This window comes from Heliangelus exortis, chromosome Z (assembly GCF_036169615.1).
Source record: "Heliangelus exortis chromosome Z, bHelExo1.hap1, whole genome shotgun sequence".
NCBI classification, from domain to species: Eukaryota; Metazoa; Chordata; class Aves; order Apodiformes; family Trochilidae; genus Heliangelus; species Heliangelus exortis.
Window position 1 is genome coordinate 41936304 of NC_092454.1, and position 23835 is coordinate 41960138.

Sequence of the window (23835 nt, forward strand, 5' to 3'; positions counted from 1 at the left end):
TGTTTCCCTGCTGTAGAGTAATATAATTATTGCTGCTCAGCTGACGGTTGGGCTAGTTTTTTTTTCCTGAATTGAGCTCTGGTAATAATAACATGAAAGATGAGGGGTGTTGTTTAATTTGGGATATCATAATAAGCTTAGGAGGGATAATGTTGACAGTTTTGAAGCACAGTGCTAAATGTTTTAACACTTTTTTCACAGTACACATCAAGTTTTACTTACAGCTGTGTAGGTATACTTAATAATAATTGTATATTTCCTTTTAGTAGCTTAAAGCAATGTGATGCTTGCCTCTTGTCTCCAAACTTACGGCTTTCTTGATTCAGTGTTTTTCTATCAGTAGTTCCTCATTTCTTGCCCTCATGGTAAATTTTTGTGTGGATTTTGGCTGAGAGTTTGCTAGTGTGCAGGTGGGAGGGAGATTAGCCAGGAGACCTGGCCCAAACTCGACAAAGGGATATTCCCTACCACATTTCATGTACAGTGAAGAAAGCTGGAGAAAGAAGAATCAAAGAATGCTTTGGGTTGGACGGGAACTTAAAAGATCATCTCATTCCAACTCCTCTCCATGGGCAGGGACACCTCCCACTAGACCAGGTTGCTCAAAGCCCCATCCTGTGGCATATTAAGGCACAGACCCTGATTTACAGACACCATCTGGGTCTAAGTTTATTAACTCTCGAGCTGTACTTTGTAGCCAAGCCTCCCCCACAAGCCCCTCGAGCCCCCCTCCAAATGTTCTCTTGTACTTTTCCCCAGTTTCCTTGAAATTGTTCAACTTCTGTGGAGTCAAAATTATTGTTCTTATCAGAGCAAAGGCGTCTGCTCTTTATCAGGCATAGCTCAGCTCCTCACCCGCAGCTTGTTAGGAATCAAAAGACCCTTGCTTTTGCTCCAAGGTCTTTGCAGAATCTCCATTCTCATAATATTTTCACCAATCCCCACACCATCCAACTGGGTTGTCGCAGTTTAATGCTGGGCCAGCAGTTAAACAAGTGAGAGATTCTCTCTGTTAACCCCTGCTCCCTTCCTGTGGAGGGAAAGGAAAGAATAAGGGAGAGAGACTTACAGGTTGGACATGAAACTACAAGGCTTTAATGAAGAAGTAATAATGCAAAAGAAAGTAATGAAATATATACAAATAAACACAAAAGTGATGCCATGTTCCCCCCCAGTAATGCTCATGTCATCACTGAGGCTGCAAGGCAGCCTTGCTGAAGTCCCAGACTCAACTCCTGGAGTTGGCTGCAGACAGGCGCTGCATGCAAGAATGCATGGATTCAGGAAGGCATGTATTGGGATCAAAGGCAGATGGACAGATGGGGTCTTCTGTCCATGGACACGGAGAGCTTGACCCTTGTGATCCCTCAGGTGTCCCAGATGTATCTATCCCTCAGTGTATCCCCTTAGATACACTAAGCATGATGTGTATGGGATGGAATACTTCTTTTGGCCAGTTTTGGTCACCCATCTGATTCACTTCTCCCACACAGGAGGGTCGCAGGTGTGTTTTGTTTTCGGAACAATAGATGTTCAGCAGAACGAAGCAGTGGTTCTGTATACTGTTCTCCAGCAGTAACTGTCAACATCGAGTGTTATCAGTCTTGGAAGCAGACAGGAAAACGTGCTGTTAATTTCAGCAAGTGCAGCTACTTAGAAAAGACTGCTGAAAAGCAATGTTATTATAAAGAGAACTGGTTCTACCCTGGATTAAACCAGGCAACTGGCCTTGAGCACATCCAGGGCTGGAGCATTCACAGCTTCTCTAGGAAGTCTGTTATAGTGCCTCACCATCCTCACAGTAAAGCAGTTCTTCCAAAAATCTAATCTAAATCTGTGCTCTTTCAGCTTGAAACCATGTCCTCTTGTCCTATTACTACACACCTTCGTAAAAAGTCTCTCTGCAGCTTTCCTATAGGCCTCTTCTGTTACTGGAGGGCCACTATAATGTCTCCCTGGAGCCTTCTCTTCTCCAGACTGAAGAACCCCAACTCTCAGCCTGTCTTTGTAGGATAGGTGCTCCAGCCCTCTGATCATCTTTGTGGGTGGCCCCGCTCTGGATTCACTTAGGCACCTTCATGTCCTCCTATGTTGGTGGCCCTAGAACTGGACACAGTACTCCAGCTGGGGTCTCAGATCGGCAGAGCAGAGGGACAGAATTCCTTGGCTTACTGGCCATGCTTCCTTTGATGAAACCCAGCATACAGTTGGCTGGGTCATGTTGAGCTGCTCATCAATTAGCACCCGCAAGTCCTCTTACTCAGGGTTGCTCCATCTTCCAGCTTGTAAGTGTACTTGGGATTGACCCAACCCAGCTGCAGGACCTGTCAAGGCCCCTCTGGATAGCCTCTCTTCCCTCCAATATGCCAGCTGCACCACAGAGCTTGGTGTCATCAGCAGACTTGCTGAGGGTATGCTCAATCCCACCATCCACGTTCAAAGAAAGATATTAAACAGTACAGTCCCAATACCAGCCCCCGAGGAGCTGGCAAGGCTAACTGGTCTGTAGTTTCCCAGGTTTTTATTTTCTCCTTTTTAAAAAATGAGGGTTATATTTCCTCTTTGAATCAGTGGGAACTTTACCAGACTGCTGCAGTTTCTCAGATGTGACAGATAACGGCTTAGCAACTTTATCTTCCAGTTTCATCAAGACCCATGAATGCATCTCATCAGGTTCTGTGGACTTGTACACCTTCAGGTTTCTTAGATGGTCTGGAACCTGCCATCATTTATTATTCATGCTGCCAGTCCTTGTCTTTATCTTGTTTGCCTTGGGCTGTATGGATTAAGCCATTGCCAACTGTTCTGGCTTGGGCCATGACAGAGCTTATTTTGTCTTGTAATTTTGCTTTCAGATAAGTCTCTTGTAAGTACTGTACATGCTGAAATTAACAGCAAGTTTCTTAGCCAGTGTCTGCTTCTAGGACTGATAATGCTTGATGTTTACAATTACAGATAGAGAATGGTATGCAAAACCAAGGCCACTGCTCAGTTCTGAGGAACATCTTGTGCTTCAGAAAGAGCAAGGGAGTAAAGAGGTCACACCTGCAACCCTCCTTTAAGGAGGAGCGGACAAGACAGGTGACCAGAATTAACCAAACAGAGTATTCCTTTCCATTCACGTCATACTCGCTATAAATCTGCGGGATCACAAGGGTCAAGCCCTTCATCTTTCTTCACCCTTCCTTTCGGCCCTTCTTCGCCTTGTCCCTGTTTGCTTCAGCGTCCTGGGAGGATTCCATCTGTTCATCTGCCTGTGGTCCTGATCCGTGCCAGCCTGAATCTGTGTGTTCCTGCCTCCAGCTCCCTACTGCTGCTGACTCCAGGAGTCCAGCCTGGACTTCTCCAGAGCCTGCAGCCTCAGTGGTGACGTGAACGTTACAGGGGAGGAAGAGGGGAGGAAAATGGTATTGCTTTTCTGTATATTTGTATATATTGTAGTAATTTTTAATAATTTAATAGTAATTTTTTCCTTTTTATCACTTTTTCCCTTTTCCTTTTTATCTTCTCTCTTTTTCTTTCTCTTTTTCTTTCTCTTTTTCTTTCTCTTTTTCTTTCTCTTTTTCTTTCTCTTTTTCTTTCTCTTTTTCTTTCTCTTTTTCTTTCTCTTTTTCTTTCTCTTTTTCTTTCTCTTTTTCTTTCTCTTTTTCTTTCTCTTTTTCTTTCTCTTTTTCTTTCTCTTTTTCTTTCTCTTTTTCTTTCGCTTCTCTTTCGCTTCTCTTTCGCTTCTCTTTCGCTTCTCTTTCGCTTCTCTTTCGCTTCTCTTTCGCTTCTCTTTCGCTTCTCTTTCGCTTCTCTTTCGCTTCTCTTTCGCTTCTCTTTCGCTTCTCTTTCGCTTCTCTTTCGCTTCTTTTTCTTTTATAATTTTTATCAATTTTTTCCTTTTTGTCATTACTATTTAATTGAAGCTGTGCAGTTTAGTTTCCACCCCATATATCTCTCTCCCTTGTTGTCTCTCCTTTCTTTATCAGTGAGGGAATAGGGATTAATAGAGAGTAGCTGTCACTCAGTTAATTGCTGACCCAGCATTTAACCATGACACCAGTAAAAACTGGGGTAAAAAACCTGCTGAGTACCTCAGCCTTCTCCATATACTGGGTAACCAGGTCTCCTGTTTTCTTTCATAGAGCGTCTGCATTTTCGCTAGTCATCCTTTTATCACAGATATTACTGTAAAAGCTTTTCTTGTTGCTCTTCATGTCCCTGATCAGAATGAATTCTAGAAGGGCTTTGGTTTTCCTAACCTGATCCCTGACTGCTCAGACTATTTCTCGGTATTCCTCTCAGGTTTTCTGTTCTAGCTTCTACCCTATGTAGAGTGTGTGTGTTTGAATTTGTCCAGGAGCAACTTGTTCTGAACAAGGAGGGAAGTTTGGTATGGTGGTAGAAGTATGCTGAGCCAGTATCCTATAGGTCCATGGCTCAAAACCATCCTCTGATAGTAAAAGAACTGTTTTGATCCAGCAGCGGACCAACTTCAGCAGCAACCAAGCACCATGGAGCTGCATGCTCACTCTCCCTCAGCAGTCTGAGGAGGAGAATTGGAAGGGTAAAAGTGAGAAAACTGCTAGACTGAGATAAAGATAGTTTAATAGGTAAAAAAGAAGTCACACACACAAGCAGGGCAAAACAAGGAATTTTTCCAGTGCAGGAATTTATCCAGCGGGCAGGTGTTAAATGTTCAGGAAAGATTGCCATGCAATGTAATGGTTAACTGGAAAGATAGATGTGCGCTGGTAAAGCATAGGAAGTTGTAAAGTCCTTGATTTCTTAGCAACATCTATAAACATCATTGTATTATCAATGTTCTTCTCGTACTAAACCACAACAATATTCCAGCTACTGAGCAGGTTAACTCCATCGCAACTGAAACAAAGACAGCCATCCAGACTTCAACTGGAGCGATGCAGTGCTACCCATAAGCAGACACAAGTTTCTGAACACACATTGTCTTGCTCATTTTCTCTTTGCCTTCCTGCTCTAAATATTCGGTAACCTCTTGGTTTTGCTATGTGCATTGGACGCTGATAACATACTGGGTTTTCTAGGCAATGATGCAGTAATAATAAAAAGGAATCGATGTATTTTGGTATTGTTTGCTGCTCAGCACCAGGACAACACGGATAAAGAGTTAAGGCATTTCTAAATTCAGAGTTGAGAGTTAATGTAATCCAGATGTTGTACATTTTGTGCTCTGGAATGTGGAAGGATGCTGCTCTGCTCATCACAGTGGGAAAGACTGTATTCTTTGTGCTGCCATAACATGAGTCAGTACACCTTCTTGCTTTTTTGTTTGTGACAGTTAAGGAGAGATGCTTTGGTAATGGCTGAGGCAGTTATGAACCATAACTGAGTTGTACATTACCAGTCCTTCTAACAAGGTAAAAATCTGGGTATGAACAATCAACAGTAACAAGCTTATCTAACATTTTGTTTCACAGCAGGAATCGGTAAGGTCAATTAAAGCAGTGCTGTGGGTTGCTTTCATAGAATCTCCAACATGTATAAATACACTTCCATTTGGAAAGACACAAAGCATCGTGCTGCCAAGAGATATATGTAGACTGTTTTCTTAGTCTAGCAGCTTTTCTGCAGGGTAATCCTTCCCATCTTTTGTGTACATACAGGTACTTCAGTGATAGCTGTTTTGTAAGGTCTTTCTATGAACTACTTAGATTCTATTTAGTGGCACTGGCTTGTTCTTCGCTTTTTTTCCCCCGCTGTTCATTTATTTAAAAAAAAAAAGTTTTATTTGCACAAATTGTATTAACAATGTAGTCTCATAAGTGACCCTTAAAGTTACTGGAAGAAGAAACGTTTCTTAGTAGGGATGCTTCAGCTGGAGTACTGTGTCCAGTTCTGGTCAGCTGTCTCTTGTGTGAGCAAGAGGGTTAGACCACACTGAATTACAGAAAGAGTGAAATAATGCAGTAGATTTGGGCAGATTTTCTTCTGAATTTTCACCTTAAGTTTAAAAGGCCTTTCTTTTACGGCCTTCTCTTTCTAATCTGTGCTATGCATTTTTAAAGCAAGTTTTATAGGCAGCAAATCAAGCCCTTAGGCTTTAAGGAGGCTGTTTTTACCTGTGGGCAGTTCTTGTTGGTGCCAAAGCAGTACATCTGCCAACAGCTGACTAGAAGATTTGGCATTCTGTAAAATGAAGCAGGATATGAATCAGGCAGAGCAGGTGTTATTATTTGATCTGAAATAAAACCACCAGTAAGGGGCTAGTTCAGAGATACTTTCTTTAAGGATCTTTGATTTCAGGTCAGTCACGGATCTTCTGTGTTTTCTCACAAAGCACTGCCTCTTGGGTCTAATTGGTAGAATTAAAATAGTATGTCATTATTTCCCCAAAGATTAGAGATAACATGGAGGAACATCTCATTTTTCCATTAATAAGAAAACTACTGTGCTAGTTGGCGCTTTCTTCTTTTTTCTTTTTTTCCCCCACTTGTTTCAGCTTTTATGTGCTGAAATTATCTTTATTTCTTCAGTGTTTTGCAGGATAGCATACTGTTCACAGTGATGAGGATGCTGCCTTAGCATCCTATTCTCAAGGCTGGAGAAACAAGACCATACAGTTCTCCCTCCTAGTAATACAGGAAGAATCCTTATCTTCTTGGTAACAGACTGTGGCTGTCTAAAGAGCCAAAGGGTTTTTTGAGGAGTTGGGCTTCTGGATGTTTTAGTTAAGGAAGGAAGGAAAGTCTGAGTGCTTGATGTAGATGAGGTGTTGTTACTGGGATCTTACAGGGAAACTTATACCTGCTTGGAGGGTAGCAGTAACTTCTGAGACCTTCCCATCTTTGCCCACCGGTAACAAAACACTCATGGTCAGGCAGTTTGACACAATTTGGCCAATTCACCTGAACTACCAATAGCCAATTTTTGTTACAATTTCTGGTAAGAAATAAAGACACTTCGGAGAAGTGCCTCTGCTCCCCCTCGGTGGTCTCCAGTCCCCTCACTGCACGTAACAGTCCGTCCTTTGGGGGAGGTGATGGCAGCACAGGAGGCTGCGGCCGGTGTGTACTTGTTGCTTTGTTTTTTTGCTGTTCCTTATTTCTTGCTTAGTGACTGGGGAATGGGCTGCACGGCCCTCAAATCCGACTCCTCTCTACACCCCTCTGTTCAGGCAGCTCTTCTGAGCAATGCCCCATGTGTCTCCTCTTTCCAGCGTTTCTTCTGCCCGTGCGCCCCTTTTGCTTCGCCGTCCCTCGTAACCCGGGCGGGCCCCTCTCCGGCGCCTCCTTACCCCTCGGGCAGCGTCTCCCCGGCCCCTCCCAGCCCTTCGTTTCCTCCTCCTTAGCCCTTCCCCCGGCAGTGCTGGCAGAGGCGCCGGGCGCTCTCTGGCGGCGCGGTTTGTTTGCCCGCGGCCGCGCCGGCCGGAACCGGTTGTGACCGGCTGAGGGCAGCGTCGCCTCAGGTAGGAGGAGGTGGCCGGGGCCTGCGGGGTGGGGGGGCAGCGGCGTAGGCAGCCGGTGGTTGCCGGGGTTGGTTATGAGGACTGAGAGGAAACGTAGCCTAAGTATACTAATAAGACGTTTTTTTTTCCAATACCGTTTTAAAGTAGAATAATGCATTCGGGCCTATGAATTTGTTGCCGTATTCAGTACCCACTGGGCCATAGACACATTTTTTAGTCGAGATCTTGGAAGTGAATGTACCTTGATCTTTATGTTTGATCTATATACAGGTCTTTTATTTAAAGAAAAAAAACAAGATAGTGTTAAGTGAAACACAGTCGCTGGACAGTAGCAGGGAAGACAGTTCAGTTTTAGAGCCTAAAAAAGCAACGTGAATAGATAATTTTGTTTGGCTGCACAGCAAACAGGGTTAGAGAGGAGTGGGTGCTCGCATGGAGGTGATGGCAAAGTAAAGGTTTTACTCAAGGGTCTTCAGAGAGTTGGCAGATGTGCTTGGCAAGCCACTTTCCATTATATACTTGAAATCCTGGATAACTGGGGAGGTCCCAGTGGGCTGGAGGGTAACAAATGTAACACCCATTCACAAGAAAGGCAGAGAGGAGAATCCAGGGAACCACAGACCTATCAGTCTGACCTGGATATCTGGGAAGGTTACGGAGCGGATCGTCTTAAAGTGCCATTACAAGTCATACTGAGGATGGCCAAGGGGTCAGGCCCAGTCACCATGGGTTTGTGAAAGGCAGGTCCTGCCTGGCAAACCTGATCTCATTCTATGAGAAGATGACCAGGCTATTGGATGAGGGAAAAGTCTGTGGATATTGTATGTCTAGACTTTACAAAAGCATTTGACACTGTTGCCTGTAGAGTTCATGTGGATAAACTCACTGCTCATAGCCTGGATGAGCATACAATCTGTTGGATCAAGCACTGGCTGCGTGGAAGGGCCAAAGGAGTGGTGATCAGTGGAGATAAATCCAGCTGTGGCAGGTCACAAATGGCATTCATCAGGGCACAGTGTTGGGATCATTTCTGTTTAATGTCTTTATTGATGATCTTGATAAGCACATGCAGGAGTGTAGCATCAGTAAGTTTGCAGATGACACCGAGTTAGGCCTTAGTGTTGTTGTGCATGAGGATAGGGAGGCTCTACAGAGAAACTTGGATATACTGGATCTGTGGGCCAACATCAGCAGTATGAGCTTAGGCAAGGCAAAATGCTGGGTCCTGCACTTGAGCCACAGCAACCCCATGCAACAGTACTGCTGGAGTGTTCTGAAAGCAGTAATTATACCTTGCAGATGTTGTTTGTAGCTGCTAGTAAGGGATGTGGAAGGCAGAAGGAAGCTTGTGCTGTGGGCTTAAATCCAAAACTGCTTTCTCAGTGGGGGAAAAATTAAACCGGGGAGTACTGCCAGCTTTTTTTTCAAGGAGCCTAATATGTAAGAGTAAGAATGTAAGTGTAATGGTATTTAAAAAGAAAAAAAAAAGTAATCTTGATGTGACTATCTTAGTTTCCATTTTTTTAACTTAAATTCTTTAGTCTTTCTTATAATCCTTTTCCTGTGTTGACTCACTTCAGATTGCTTTCTCATTTGAAAATGCACTTATTAGTAATAGCATCGCATTGTATTTGACAAAAATCATAGCTATTTTTTAAATATTATTTTTTATTATTTTAATTTTTTTTTTTATTAAGAAAAACCTTATTGTATTGTTTTTAGTATGAAAATAAGTAATTATGAAGCTCGGAAATTTGATAATGAAAGTGTAGTTCAAACTGAAAAGAAAGATATATTTCAGGTTTTTTTAGGTCTGTTAAGGGGTTCATTATCATGATGGTTTCTTAAGTAATGAACAGGTGGCAGATCACTTTTCTTCCTGAACTATTTTGTAGTTCAGGAAGGGCTTTGGATCTCATTTTTTGTATTCTTGTATTGAAGTCCCATCCAGCTGCTACCACTCCTGTCAAAGAAACTGTTCAAGAAAGCAGTCAGGAGCCTGCTGAGGGGAGCGAAGAAAAAGCAGCAGCCAAGAGAAGAAAGTCTGCTGTCCCAAAAGTAGGTGACCAAATTACTGTTTTGTTCTACCAGAACTGTTTTACAGTTAAAATGGTATTGGTGAGTTTTTATTTAAATATTTTAAACTAACAGTGTTTTATTATTGTAACAGCTTTGCCTTTGGTTCTTTTCAGATGTAAATAATAATAATAATAATATTTTTTATCCTTCTGTATTCCTTTTAAGGTGCTGTGCATATTTTTGAAAATGTATTTATTCACCAGGCTATCTTTCTAAGTCCTAATACACCGAAGAAATTCATACAGTCCTTCCTAGGCAGGAGAAAATGGAAGCGATCACCAGGATTTACAGCGAACTGTACAAATACATTGCTGTATTTTGGCCTGTTCTGACCGCTGTCTGCCAAGTCATGTACTTGAGAAAGGTCCTACCTTAGGCTTTTAATGTGTACCTAAGAAATTAGTGTACCTACAGACTTAAAATATTTAAAGTGAAAAGCAGCTTGATTGTTCTGGTTTTACTGTGAGGTACTTTTTAATGCATTTTTTTTACTCTTACATTGTCTTCCTTTGCAGTTATCTCCTAAAGGGGATAATAATATGCCTACAGAAGCTGAAACAGAAGAAAAGGAGATGGATACTTCAAAGGAAGATGATCTGCCTTCTGACAAAACCAGTAAAGAAGTATGCAAAAGCTTTCTATATGTACTAAAGAACATCTTATCGTTGTTGATGTAAATCTATTAACTAAAAAGCTACAGCTGTTACTAATGTGACAGGCTCAGCACCGGTGTAATTATAGAAGTAATACTAATCGTATAAAATTTCCTGTGTATTCACTCTTCAACTCTCATTGGAGCTAATAAGAACTGAGAGGCAGCTTTAAATCTGGCTTTCTCTAGGTTCAATTAAAACAGGTGGAACAGTGTGTTTGCTGCCACTTACTGTGTATTCTTCTTTTTAAAAGATTAAACAGAGTAAAACACGACTACTTTTATGTAAAGCAGCTCTTAGTTTGTACTGACTTCTTACCTTCAAAAAAATAAAATTAATAATCTAAAAGCAGGAGCTGTCATATATATATTGTGAATTCTTGTCTAAGCCATGTGCCAGAACCTTCAGTTGTGCAAATAACTTTAAATCATTGAAAATATATCTTTGTTTTATGTATCTCTTAGCACCATTTCTAATCTCCACAGGATGTCGGGAAAACAAGTGATGCTTCTATTCCTAAAGCTGCTAGAAGAGGAAGAAAAAGAAAGGTAACAATGTTACTTTGCCTTCCTGCTATTTTTGAATGTGTTACACTGGATACTCTAGGCCTAAGTTGAAGCACTTGACACCCTTCTCCCTCAGATGGCTGTAAGGTTTGTACTGGTTTAGAGTGTAGAGTCTTGCATCTGGGTAGGAACAACCCCAAGAACCAGTACAGGTTGGGGACTGAGTTCTTGGAGAGCAGAGAAGGGGAAAGGGACCTGGGGGTGCTGGTGGATGGAAGGATGACCATGAGCCAACGATGTGCCCTTGTGGCCAAAAAGGCCAATGGCATCCTGGGGTGTATTAGAAGGGGGGTGGTTAGTAGGCTGAGAGAGGTTCTCTCCCCCCTGTACTCTGCCCTGGTGGGGCCACATCTGGAATATTTCTGGGCCCCTCAGTTCCATATGGACAGGGAACTGCTTGAAAGAGTCCAGATGATGAAGGGAGTGGAACATCTCCCTTATGGGGAAAGACTGAGGGAGCTGGGGTCTCTTCAGCATGGAGGAGAATGAGGGGCAACCTCAGTAATGGTTATAAATATGTAAAGGGAGAGAGCCAGGAAGATGGTGCCAGGCTATTCTCAGTTAATGCCCACTGACAGGACAAGAGGCAATGAATGCAAACTTGAGCATAGGAGGTTCCATATAAACATGTGGAAAATTTTTTTTCCTGTGTGGGTGACAGTGCCCTAGAACAGACTTCCCAGGGAGGTTGTCCTTCCCTGGAGACATTCAAAGCCCACCTGGACGTGTTCCTGTGTGAGCTCCTGTAGGTGACCCTGCTCTGGCAGGGGGGTTGGACTTGATGATCTTTTGAGGTCCCTTCCAACCCCTGACTTTCTGTGATTCTTTGAATGAAAGCTTTCCCAGTGAAAGTTTTACAAATCCCTTTGAACTTAAGGTAGAGACTTCCCATCTTTTCTCAAACAGTCCATTTTTAGGTAAGAAAAACTAAGATTCAAACTATTTCTAGGCCACTAATAAATTAGGCTGTTCTGAATAAAAAAAAACCCACCCTAACATTTTCATTATGCTGAACTAACACCTGAAATACTCCTGTTTCATGAGGTTGTGATTCTGTGGTCTCTTTAATCTGGGAAAAATTCTAAGTTACTTTGAAAGTTCCAGCAGCTTGCTTAGCATGCTCCAGCTTTAATGTTCATGTGGTCACACAGCGAGCCACATCAGGGCTCTGACCCAACTTAAAAGGTAGATCGAGATGGGGTAAAGCTTAATTTTGATTTGAAACCACCTAACTTGTAACTTTAGTGCTGACAGCAGGGATGAGTTCGAAGTTACTTTGACCTTAGTATGGTTGCCAGAGGTAAGTAGCATGGTGAGTATCATTTTCTTCACAAAATATAAAGTTAAATGTTTGGATGCTCTTAAAAATGTCTTGAATATTTAAAAAATACAATTTAAAGGCTTCCTTCCTTAAAACAAAAAACTGAAATAAAATAGAGAGAAGGCTTCTAGTCTGAAGCAGCAACAAGTTGGAAGAATCTGTTGCTATGCATACATGTGATTTCAGCTTGCAAATGCAAGAGAAGCTTCACAGGTGACAGGCACGCATGAAAATCTCATTCATTGCTTTTTCAAAAGGCTCTCAAATTTTACAGCTGTGGTGTTTTTTCATCTGTCTATTTTTTTGAAGTGGTGTTTCTTTGGTGTCTTAAGACACTGCAGGCCTAAGATTTCCTCAGTCACATTTGTTAGATTCAGCTTGCTGACTTATGTTTGGCATATGTTGCATGTGACAAGGCGATTAGTGTGAGGGATGTACCTCTGTTTTAGATTTGTCTCTGTTCTTAAAATTGTCTTTTATTATAGGTGCCCACAAAGAATGTTAAGATTACTGTATATTTGCCCATAACTTTTCTGTTGCTGCTAGCTGGTGCTCCTGCATCCAGGACACATTTCTGTAAATTTTCTCCAGTTGGGATTTTTCTTAGTACTATTTAACTGTATGTATGAATATGGAATGTTTCTGCAGTAAGATACTTTTTCTTTCATCAAGACCTTCTTTTGTCATAAGTTTACCTGTCTTAGTTACCCCTTAAATGATCCTTCAGATGAAGGTTTTTTTGTATCCCAGTTAAAGCAGTTTGGCATACCATTTTTCATTGTAATCTGATATAGAGCTAAAAGGAGGTTGGGTTTTTTTTTTTTCGGAATAGCTCCATCTACTGGCTTGATGCTTTGGTGCAGCTAGGGAAGATGATGGCATCTAAGAGAGTACTCGTAAATGGGGTGCAGTGAACTTACTTGCTTAAAAGTGGGTTTTGGCATGCTGTTATGGTGATCTTGAAAATACTTACACATACTCATCTTCCTTTGTTGTACCAAGATAAGTTTATTCTTCTGAAGATGAACAGGCCTGTTGAAATTAAATCAGACATTACTTGATCAGGTAGTGATAGCATGGAGAGGGGCAGATCGATGATATCTAAATATAATCTGTTATTAAATTTGAAAGTTTTTTTATATATAGAAGCAATATCATAGTAATACGTTTCTAGAAGCTGGTGAACTGTTTAAGAAAATACTTGAAATATTGGTGCCCTGTTTCTTCACTTGGAAAATTAATTCTTTAAATTAGGTTGAAAAACAAGGTGAAACTGAGGAAGCAGCAGCAGTGGCAACAGTGGTGGGAGGTGCAGCTCCTGTGCCAGCATCTCCAAAAGTAAGCCCCAAAAGAGGAAGACCAGCAGGTAACTTCAAAAGATTTTTTTTTTTTTTTTCACCACAGAAATATCTTAGTAGAATGAATTAGTGAGGGAGAAGTGATACAGAGTATTTTCTCATGCTAAAGGCATTTTTTGCTTTTGGATTGTAATGAGAAAACACCTCGTCTCAAACTAATGGATTTAGAATATAAATGGATTTAAATTGTTAGCATTAGTGCTCAGTCCTCTAAATAAAACTCTTTTGGTTTGAGTACAAGTAGGAAAGCTGCCTGCATAGAATGTTGCTATAGATACATACTAATATAAATAATAATATTAACTAATATAAATTATATCTATATATATATGGTGAAAGCTCTTTGTGGAGTGTTGCTCCTTAAACATCTATACTTGTTAGAAGTATACGAAATACTTCATTTGTTTCAGAATATCCAGACAGAATAGAACTGGGGGGTCATAGAGGCTGTAGGTGGAACTTGGAGGATAGTAAAAAGAGCTGGACAGACTTGTTTAAAAACATTACTTAAGGCAGTCTGTAGAGATTGATAGAGAAGATACAAAGAGAAGATACAGCTTTTTCTTAAAATGTATAAATAGAACCACTTGTTGATAATTCTGCAGTGCTTGTTCCTTTCAAACTAGCAGCAATGTAATTAATTGGAAATTCTGTGGTAAGCTTGAAGATACTCTTGGGTTGATTAGTATCTACTTACTGCACTGGAAACCAGTTCTTTTGGCAGTTAAGTACCATTGTATCTAGTCTGGGAAACATAGTTTATATTCATCTGTATCTTCTGACAGTACAAATGTAACTTTTAGGAAGTGCTACTACTTTTCCTCATAGCTTCCAAGACCAATTAAGTATCATTTCAACAAATGCACATGTGTAATAATTTTGTGTTTTTATCTTTACAGGTTTTTTTGTATGTTTTACTAACTACTGCCTGTAAGAGCAGGGAAGGATAAGAAATGCTTTTATCTCCTCTATAAAACACCTTTTCATAAGATTCACAGTGTAGCCTTTTCTGGTGTTGATGTGATCTATGCATCTGTTGCTTAATGGTGCTCCATGCTAACACCAATGAAGTTTAAACACTTGAGTATTAGGTTTCCTAACCATATGTTCACTGTGGGATTGGACAAGTGTGAAGGTTTTAAGTGCCAAGAAGGGAGGTACATTGCTTACCATACTCCTAACAACATGGTGAATCTGAGGAAATGCCAAGTTTTGCTCTAGACTGTAGTGCAGTGGTACAACAGTGGTTTGTTATCCAGAAAGTGATGGAACCTCATCATACATCTAACAGTAATGGCAAACACTGCATAAACAAGGACACTACATTATTTATTTCCATTCCCTAATTTCAGACTTTCTCATTCTCCGAGGCTTGTTTGTATTGGTTATGGAACAAGTAACAAATCCAGACTGCACAGAGTGCAGAAACCAAGGAATCAGTAGTTGAAAACTGTGGCTAAAAAAGTTTTTAAGTGACCAGTGAGCTAAAAAAACTTCAGTTTTTCAAAAACATCTGAATTAAAGCCTGGTACTCAGTTAAAACTTGAGTTTTGTTTAATAACAAAGTTAGCATATGTGTTTTGATTTTGGTGTAGCTTGTATGTGTTCAGTAAGAATCTTTCCTCATAGACAAAGGAGCAGGTGGTGGCTGTGAATTAACCTTTTATTTCTATATAAATATTAGCTTCTGAAGCTAAGGTTCCAAAACCAAGAGGGAGACCCAAATTGGTGAAACCATCTTGTCTTTCAGAGAGTGACTCGTGAGTTGTTTTCTTTTTTCTTAATACAGAACTTCATTGTAAACCATGTTAATTGCGTTAAGTCTTCGTATTTACTGCTAAGTTTCTGACAGGTTTTTGCCCCTTTGGTGTTCAGTATGAGCTACTGTTTGCTTTGATGTTGTTTACAGCTCAGGTAATTAATACACAGTAACTTAAAGCATTACATTTCTGGAGCAAGAGAAGATCTTAACCTTCCTAATTTGTAAAATCTGTGCAAAATATCACATAATTGTGAATTAAGACGAAAAAATACATTTTGAGAGAAAAGGCAAGGTTGTACAAAACTAGCATAGTAATTTTTTTTTTTTACAATTTTGTGTCACATACCTCTCCTGATGCTGAATTCCAGTGCTGTTACCTAAACTTTGGTTTTGCTGCCTGCAGTTCTTGTGTGAAGTCTTTATTGTTCCTAGTAAATGAAGGAAAAGTTGAGCATCAGCATGGTTTTCTATAGACAAGCAATTGCAGGGTTTCGGTATATGAACACTTTAATAAATATACTCTATAGAACTCTATAGAATATTTTTTAGTGTCTGCATTCTTGATCCTGCAGACACGTGCATGGAAAACTGCACATTATCTTTCTGGTTTTGCATCTATGCACATATGTTAGCATTTGCTTCATTACCACCTTCATATAATTTTCCAAATTTTTTGCATAGGTAGTTGGTTGTAGCTTCAGAAGAAGACTAAGTATTTTTTGAAAAGTCTTTTCATGAACTGAGGGTGAATTAACTTGATAATTTCTAATATTCTGTGCTTAAAAAAGCGACACAACAAACAAACACAACAAACACAACCAAAAAACCAAGACCTTCCCAAGGCAGAGGAATATGTTTTAAACCCACTGTAGATAATGGATGTGGTCCTTAAGTACTGTTCATATTTTAGTGTTAATGAGGAGGAGAAGTCAAAGAAAAAGGGCCCAGAAGAAAAGCCCAAAAAACAAGGGAAAAAAGATGAAGAAAGTCAGAAGGAAGAGGAGAAATCAAAGAAAGAATTTGACAAAAAGGAAGGAAAGAAAGAGGCTGAACCAAAACGTAAAAATACTGCAAAAGTGGGCTCTGCATCAGCTTCTGATTCTGAAGGTGAAGGAGAAGAGCAAGAAGGTGACAAGGTAGGGTTTCCTGATAGATACATTTATTATAGAGGAAAAGTAGTATAAATAAAGTAAATAGGTATTTTTAAGTTAACGCTAGATCTTAGTTAGGGTGGAGCCCCTTTGGCTGGCTAATACAGAAGGGACGAAGGAAGTTCCTGGAAGAATTATTTGGCAAAATGAAGCTCTGTAACTTTATTTTATATATTTAAGAAAAGCATCTTTTTTGTAAGACACTTCCCTTTTAAAACAAAGATTTAAATGTAGCAGTAGTTTATTTTGTCAAAAGGTTTTTCCCATTTATGTTCTTCCTTTTCCTTGGATATGTCTAAGGTAACATTTGGCTTGAAACCAGGTTTTTGAAAGGTGTGAAGTTGTCTCTAGCCAGTCATTTTTAATGTCTTTATTCTTCTGGTCCTTAGGATCTTTGCCTTCTATTAGAAAAGGAAAAGTGAGAATGGACTAAAGGAATTCAGAACTTACCAGCATGTCTTGTATTTAGTTGCAGGGAAACCCAGTTCTTGTCAGGTTGTTCCGTGGAGCAGAAGTGCTTCAAAGATATTTAATGTAGGCAGGTTTACCTGTTTACAAAAACAGTGATTTAATAAACTTGCTTTTGTCTTTCCAATCTTAAAATCTCAAATGAAAACAGAAGAAAAAAGGGGGAAGAAGCCTTCAGTCAGCTCATAGAAGAAACATTATGAGAGGCCAACACGATAGAGATGTAGCGGAGAGAAAGCGTAAACAGGAGGAGCAGACAGAATCTGAATCGTGAGTATGGGATGTCCACAAACTTTAGGAGTACTTTGGAACTAACTGGAGGAAACTGATTCTGAGGAAATTCCAAACTGTTTTGCACTGTGTTCTGTTGTCCTCCCACACACACTTTTTTTTTCTTTTTTCTTCTTAAGTGCAGAGTAAAAAGCTCCTTTAAACCAGTATGTTCTGTTTTGGGAGAATGGGAAGAAACTGAATGTAGAAATCCAGCAATCTCATTCTTGCAGTGAGTTAGAATTTCTGTAAGACAGCTGGTGAGTTCTGTATTAGAAGTAGCCTAAGAAAGTCCACCTGGTAAGGGATCAGTGTGAAAAACTGTTCAGGACAGCCATATGTTTCTCTTAAGTTTCAGATGCATTAGACAGAGAATTGATAGGACCTAATATAATCCATGGTTATGTATTCTTGTAGAATGTATAGGTTACCTGGAAAACCTTTCCTTCTCTGTCTGGCAGCTGGAATGTACACCATCAGACAGAGCAAGGAAAAGGTTAAGAACTACTCTATTCTAGCACTGCAAAGCCAGTTGAGTGATACCAAAAGCAGTCTTCATTCAGAAGATAAATTATCACAAATTAATCAAGTATAATAATGGAGAGAGGATTCTTCCAGAAAAAGGGGGATGTAGGTGGGATGGGGAGGGGCGAGTGTTGGACAATAGGAAGACACCTTAATCAAGAGCTATTCTGCAAATGGGTGAAGAAGCTGCCACCAGGAGAGGATGATGTTCCCATCCCCACAGTTGGTGGGAGGGCAGAAGAAAGGGAGAACAAGGTAAAAAATTTAGAGAAAAAGGAGGATGATAATGGTACCCTTCAACTGTAACAATAAAATTTTGCCTTTTCCACAGCCATTAACAACAGTCTAGTTTGTCTGGGTTTTTTTATCCTCTTTTGTCCTCTTTTATCCTCTCCTCTTCATCCTGTCTCTCCTTCTCTGGAAACTTAACATAATTACTCTACTTGCCTGTAGCAAAGCTAAGTGCTTCCAGCACCAGAGATACTAAATTTTCCTTCACGTCTTTGCAGCTATTAATGTATCGCTATTTAAATCTGACATATGCTGATTGATTTCTGCAATCAAACTGTCATATATTAATTTAGTTATAAAAATCAAATCTCCTCTACTTCTAAATAGTTGTCATGTTTTATGCATTGGAGGGAAAGTAGATAGTACTGTGTTTTAATAAGGTAAAGGAGTAGTAGTTAATAGATGCATAATGACTTTAGTTACAGCTGTGACTAATACCACAAAATTCAGACTTCTTTTTCTGTTGTCTGTATTCAAGTTCCTCTACAAGTACACTGGACACAGGCTGATCTCTTTTTTATTACTTTTCTCATCAGCATAGTTTGCTGGTCTTTATAGCTGCTTTGTTAGTATTTAATTAAAGCTAATAATGGTGCTTTGTACACCATTCTGTACATATATAAAGCTTATGTTTACCATTTAAACAGCATGAGCTTGTGCTGACAGGTAAAGGAAAATAGTCTTTTGTACTTTAAAACTGTTGATTTTTTAACTGGATAGAGTATGAAAGGAATATGGAAGATTAGATAGACAGGTAGGCCTGGATATTTTATGGATGCATATTACTGTGACAGGTAGAAAGTCACGGAGTGTTTAGTCATGATGTGCTGAAATACGTGCTTTCTAAAATGAGGCTTTGAAATCCCTCAGTAAGAGAAGACTGAGGAGTTGCTATGCAGGGGGTTGTGATCTTCTCTGAATGAAGAGTTCAAAAGTTTCTTCTAAAGACTTCTGCTCATCTTCATCCTGTAACTCGGATGGAGACTTGTTTTGTTATTCTTGTGTCCCACCTTTGTATTTGGTTAATTGGAGAAAGCCAGATTTCAGTGGGTTTGTAATAAATCTTTGTCTTCTATTATTAGCTTCAAGAATATTTAAATTATCACTGATACATTTATGATGAGTTGTAGGATATTTACACTGTTACAATTAATTATGTGAGAAATAATTCACATGGGAACCGATTATGACTGACTGACCTCTGTAGTTCCCCTTGGTAAAGTTACATGGCTTACTCTTTTTGTCATAATAATAAAATTACTTTGTTTCTTCATAAGTTAGTGCCACACAATGCCATTTTATCAATTTATACATGCAGCCAAAATAAAACACAGTTTGGAAATGTGGCTTTTTTAATCCTTTAATTTGCTGCTTCTAGGGAAGATTGGCAGTATGGAGGATCTATCAGCAGTATTTCAGCTATTTTAATTTATTTCAGTCTTCAAAAAACAGGGTTTGGTTCTTTGTAGATTTTGTATGCTGCATTTTGTTGAGATGATACCTCAAAATATTGCATCTTATTTGAAGAGTTGGGGAAAAAAAGACTGAAAAATAAACTCTACAATGTTGTAAAAACATTCTAAAATTTTTGATAGGCAGAGTAAAGAAGAAGGCAAGAAAACAGAAGCTAAGAAGATGGAGAAGAAGAGAGGTTAGTTTAAAGCTAAACAGTATTTTGCTAATAATAAATTTTGAACAGAATTATCTGCCTGGATAAAATAATTTACTGCTAAGGGTAGATCTCACTTGGGGATGCTTGTTACCTCTAGATCTGTGAAACAGTGAATTCCTGCTATTTTATGCTCATTCTTTCTGCAGTGCATGAGAACAGGTCTTTGGTGTTCCCCTCTTCCTGTCATTAGAGCCCTTCCATTTGTGATCAAGAAACTAAAGCTGTTACTCTTTGAACTGAATCACTTAAATTCTTCCTCCCCTTTTTTCCTTTCTATCTTCTCCTAACACAATAATCTGAGGGACCTCTAGAAAGTATTTAGATGCTACCTCTTAGTAAGCAGGAGGCTTGCTAACCAAGAGGCTTGTTCTGCCTAAGCAAGAGGCTTAGATTCAGATTACCGTGGTCTTGTCTACTAACCCACACTTGCAAACTGACCTTTGTAGGGATAAGTCATTCCTTTTTTAGTACTCCCATCTTCAAGGGCAATCCAAACCACTGACTGTAGTTTGTGCTATAGTACAGATCCAGTGGCATGAACTGGAACCAGCCTGGTGCTGGCAGTGGAATAAAAACTTACCCAAACACAGCTGTGATGAATTGAACTTGAAGGCAATTCTTGTTTGCTTGCAGTGTTTTTCAGAATACATGCCACTTGCACATGAAAACATCCAAACAAGCATTCAGCATGTGAATTAGTAACAGACCTGTTAATTCATCTTGCACCTGCTGGAGAATGTTGTACTGGCAACATCTTGTTTGGATGGATTTGGACTATAATTTGAATAATTTCCAATTTACTGAAAACAATACTGTGAGTAATACAAAACTGGAAAATTATCCAGGTGTCTTGTAATTAAAATTTTTCCAGTTTTGTATTACTCACAGTATTTACTGAAATTTCCTTTTAACATGGCCCACAAGTGGATGGCAGATGTAATTCGAAATAGAAAATTATTTTCAGTTTATAACTCCCTCGGGACAAAATTGTAAGTTGCTATTAGTGCCCAGTTTTGAAAAGCTGCATGCTCAGTTTCTGATAGTAAGCCCTGTAGTGTGCTTATGTCTGCACCTGCTGAGACTGTGTGTCTTTTTTTTTCTGCGTTCAGTATAATGTTCAGATTTGTAGAAAGGTTTCTACCAAGACAAATCTGATGTGATTATCAAATATTTATGCATTTTGTTTTTAAACTTCAGAGACATCAATGGATTCTAGGCTTCAAAGAATTCATGCAGAAATTAAGAACTCCCTGAAAATTGATAATCTTGTAAGTACATTTTTTAACTGATGTACGTATATAATTCCAGTAAGAAATACTTGGTATGCATGTCTGGTTTTAATTAATATTCTGGGAATTAATGGAATTTTTTTTGTTTGAAAGATAACTGCTTCTTAAATTAGGTTACTGTGGACATTAAAAGATTGGTCTCAGTGAGTGAAATTGTTTTTGTTTGAAAATGCTTCATAAGAAATTAATTAATAGAAACATGCAGACAGAATTTTGTCAAGTGAAGCATCTGTGCCAGCTCGGCCTGAGCTGTGCAGGAGCGCTAGGACACAGTGTGGTAGGGGCAGTCTCCTTAATGGAAGGGATGGAGGCTTCCAGTCTCCAGACTGAAAAAAAAAAACCAGTTACCTCCTCATCTGCTCCTCCTAATGGTTATGGTTTAGACGCTTCACTGGCTTCGTTGCCCATCGTTGGACACTCTCCAGCATCTCAATGTCCTTATTGTAGTGGGGGGCCCAAAGCTGAACAACACAGAGATGACAAGGAAAAGGAGGAGAAAGAGGAAGTTGTAGAGCAGGATGAAATCAAATGATGCAGAGTGATTTAAGTAGAAGTTGACATGTAATTGTCAGAATTCATCACCAGAACTGTAAGTGGCATCACCATAAGCATTTGCACAGAAGTGAGGAAAGCTTTCCATTATGACAGAATCTCTCATAGCCTTTTTGTTAAGTCAGCATTGGGTGACTCTTTGAAGTGGGTGTAGACTATTGCATTACAGCGTGGTGAACAAACCAGGGGAACCAGGCATCTCTCTGCAGATTGCAGGGCTATGGTTTCATTGGCGTCACAAAGATGTGGTGGGGATGGTTACTGAGGCTGGAGCACTGCCCTGTATGCATGTGTGGAAGTCCAGAACAGTGAAGGCTTGATACTCAGCAGACAAGGATAAAATTAGGGAATGTTCAAAGTGGGACCCTGGCGCAGAATAAACCTGAGTGCTGAAGAAAAAGCTGAATGATGTCATTGTGCACCCACTACATTTTATTTTTGAAAAGTCATGGTGATTATGGGGACTTTCACAAGGACTGGAAGAGAGCAGATGTCACCCTTGTGTAGTAAAGCAAATATATTGGGATACTGGGAAGAATATTGGCTGTAGAGCTACAGCAAGGACACTTAGTTCATCATCATTGCATTTATCAAGTAAACCTGGTATTAAGTATTCTGCTGAACATAGTCCTGAAATGTTTGGGTGTTTTTTAAATACTGATTTCCCTTGAGAACCAGGGTTGCAACTTTATATTAGATGCAGATTATTATTATGGCCTTTGCTGGTGATGAGTTGTGTTAATTCTAAATAAGAAGTAAAATAAACAAGAGGAGCTGCAGATAAGGAAGTTCAGAACTAAGTATTACCAGAAGAAGACTTCAGTACACTGGTTTTTAGAAATAGATCAGAAGTGTGCTACATAGTGTGTCGTTCATCAAATTTTTACCTGCAAAATCTGCAAAGATACAGTTAATTAGCTGCAGCCCACTTAACATGCTTTGCTACTTTTTAGTGGCAAGCTGACTGCGGAGAACAGCATCAAGCATGGACGTACTGTGATTTGGAAAGCAATGTAAAACTTGAGTTTGTCTTTTGAAAGTATTAAATTATTATTTTTTAATTTTAAGTTACTCAGATAGCATCTGCTTTTTGTTACAGAAGAATTGGAAAGTCAACTGATAGTCTTTATTTACGAAGTTAACTATATAAATTGTTCTAAAATGAGCACATAGTCAAACTAAGGATATTGTAGGGAGGTATGACTGAGCATTTCAAATCACATTCAGTATGGCTAATCAAAGCTTATTAATACATAAGTTAAATCTTCAAACTAATTCCTTGTTTATATGCAGGATGTGAACAGATGTATTGAGGCTCTTGATGAGCTTGCATCCCTTCAAATCACAATGCAACAAGCTCAGAAACATACAGAGATGATTCTGACTCTAAAGAAGGTGAGATCTGTAATGTGTTTTCTTAGATACTGGTGCTAATTATTACCGTCCAGTTCTGGACCCCACGATTTAAGAACTATGCAGACTGATTGGAGAAGGTCCAAAGGAAAGTCATGAAGGTACTGGAGAACCTGCCTGTAAGGAAAGACTGAAGGGGTTAGGTGTTTTCTTCCTTGAGAAGTTGGGGGGGGGGACATTGCAGTATTCTAGCAACTGCTTTAACTAAAGGGCAGCTACAAAGAGAACAGATGTTCTCTTCATCATGAGCCATGTGAAAAGAAATAGGGCAAGAGATCCAAGTTGCACTGGGAGAGGTGTTTTATCTTGATATAAAAAAACAATTTTTTTTTACATTGAGAACAAGTGTTCACTGGAACAGCTTTACAAGGAATGTAATCAAGTCCCCATTGCTGGAGGTTTTCAAGATGTAATTGGACAGGGTACTTGATAATCTTACACAGGCTTCCTTCCCTGTGAAGAGTTGGATCTAATGATTTTTTTTCAAGGTTCTTTCCAGCCTGGGTTGTTCACAGATACTTGAAAGTCTAAAAGTCTTTGATCTCATTTCAGCTGGCATGTGATAGAATTACCTAGGTGATTAAATAGATACATAGAGTTCATTTTATTACTTCGGTTTCAGATACGGAAGTTCAAAGTTAGCCAAGTTATCATGGAAAAATCTACAATGCTATACAACAAGTTCAAGACCATGTTTCTGGTTGGGGAAGGAGATTCTGTTCTCTCCCAAGTATTAAATAAATCACTTGCTGAGCAGAAGCAGCATGAGGAAGCCAACAAAACCAAAGAACAGTGGAAGAAAGGTGCAAGCAAAAAACCAGAAAAGGACCAGACAAGTAAGTCACTGTGATTTTAGTTTCTTGTTATATAGAAAGACCTAGTCTCCATCAGTTTCTGAGCAGTTTCAAGAAATCATTGAAATCTTTACATGTCTGAAAATAGCCAGGACTGACAGTGCTATAACTAACTTTGACAGTTAGGAGTATAATGTTTTCTGTGGCTATTATACCTTTAACACCTGAAGGGAAGGTCTTTT

The 23835-nt window shown here is 39.5% G+C and overlaps 1 protein-coding gene across 2 annotated transcripts in view; it reads left to right on the forward strand.

Moving 5' to 3' along the window:
- Nucleotides 1–23835, forward strand: part of PSIP1 (PC4 and SRSF1 interacting protein 1) — a 36286-nt gene that overhangs the window by 6838 nt on the left and 5613 nt on the right. For both annotated transcript variants that reach the window (XM_071731828.1, XM_071731829.1), the window contains exons 5-15: nucleotides 9371–9487; nucleotides 10024–10131; nucleotides 10647–10709; nucleotides 13303–13414; nucleotides 15091–15166; nucleotides 16079–16304; nucleotides 16939–17057; nucleotides 19469–19524; nucleotides 20743–20813; nucleotides 22680–22781; nucleotides 23422–23635. In XM_071731828.1, the coding sequence (XP_071587929.1) occupies nucleotides 9371–9487; nucleotides 10024–10131; nucleotides 10647–10709; nucleotides 13303–13414; nucleotides 15091–15166; nucleotides 16079–16304; nucleotides 16939–17057; nucleotides 19469–19524; nucleotides 20743–20813; nucleotides 22680–22781; nucleotides 23422–23635 (1264 nt within the window). The remainder of the gene's footprint in view (nucleotides 1–9370; nucleotides 9488–10023; nucleotides 10132–10646; nucleotides 10710–13302; nucleotides 13415–15090; nucleotides 15167–16078; nucleotides 16305–16938; nucleotides 17058–19468; nucleotides 19525–20742; nucleotides 20814–22679; nucleotides 22782–23421; nucleotides 23636–23835) is intronic.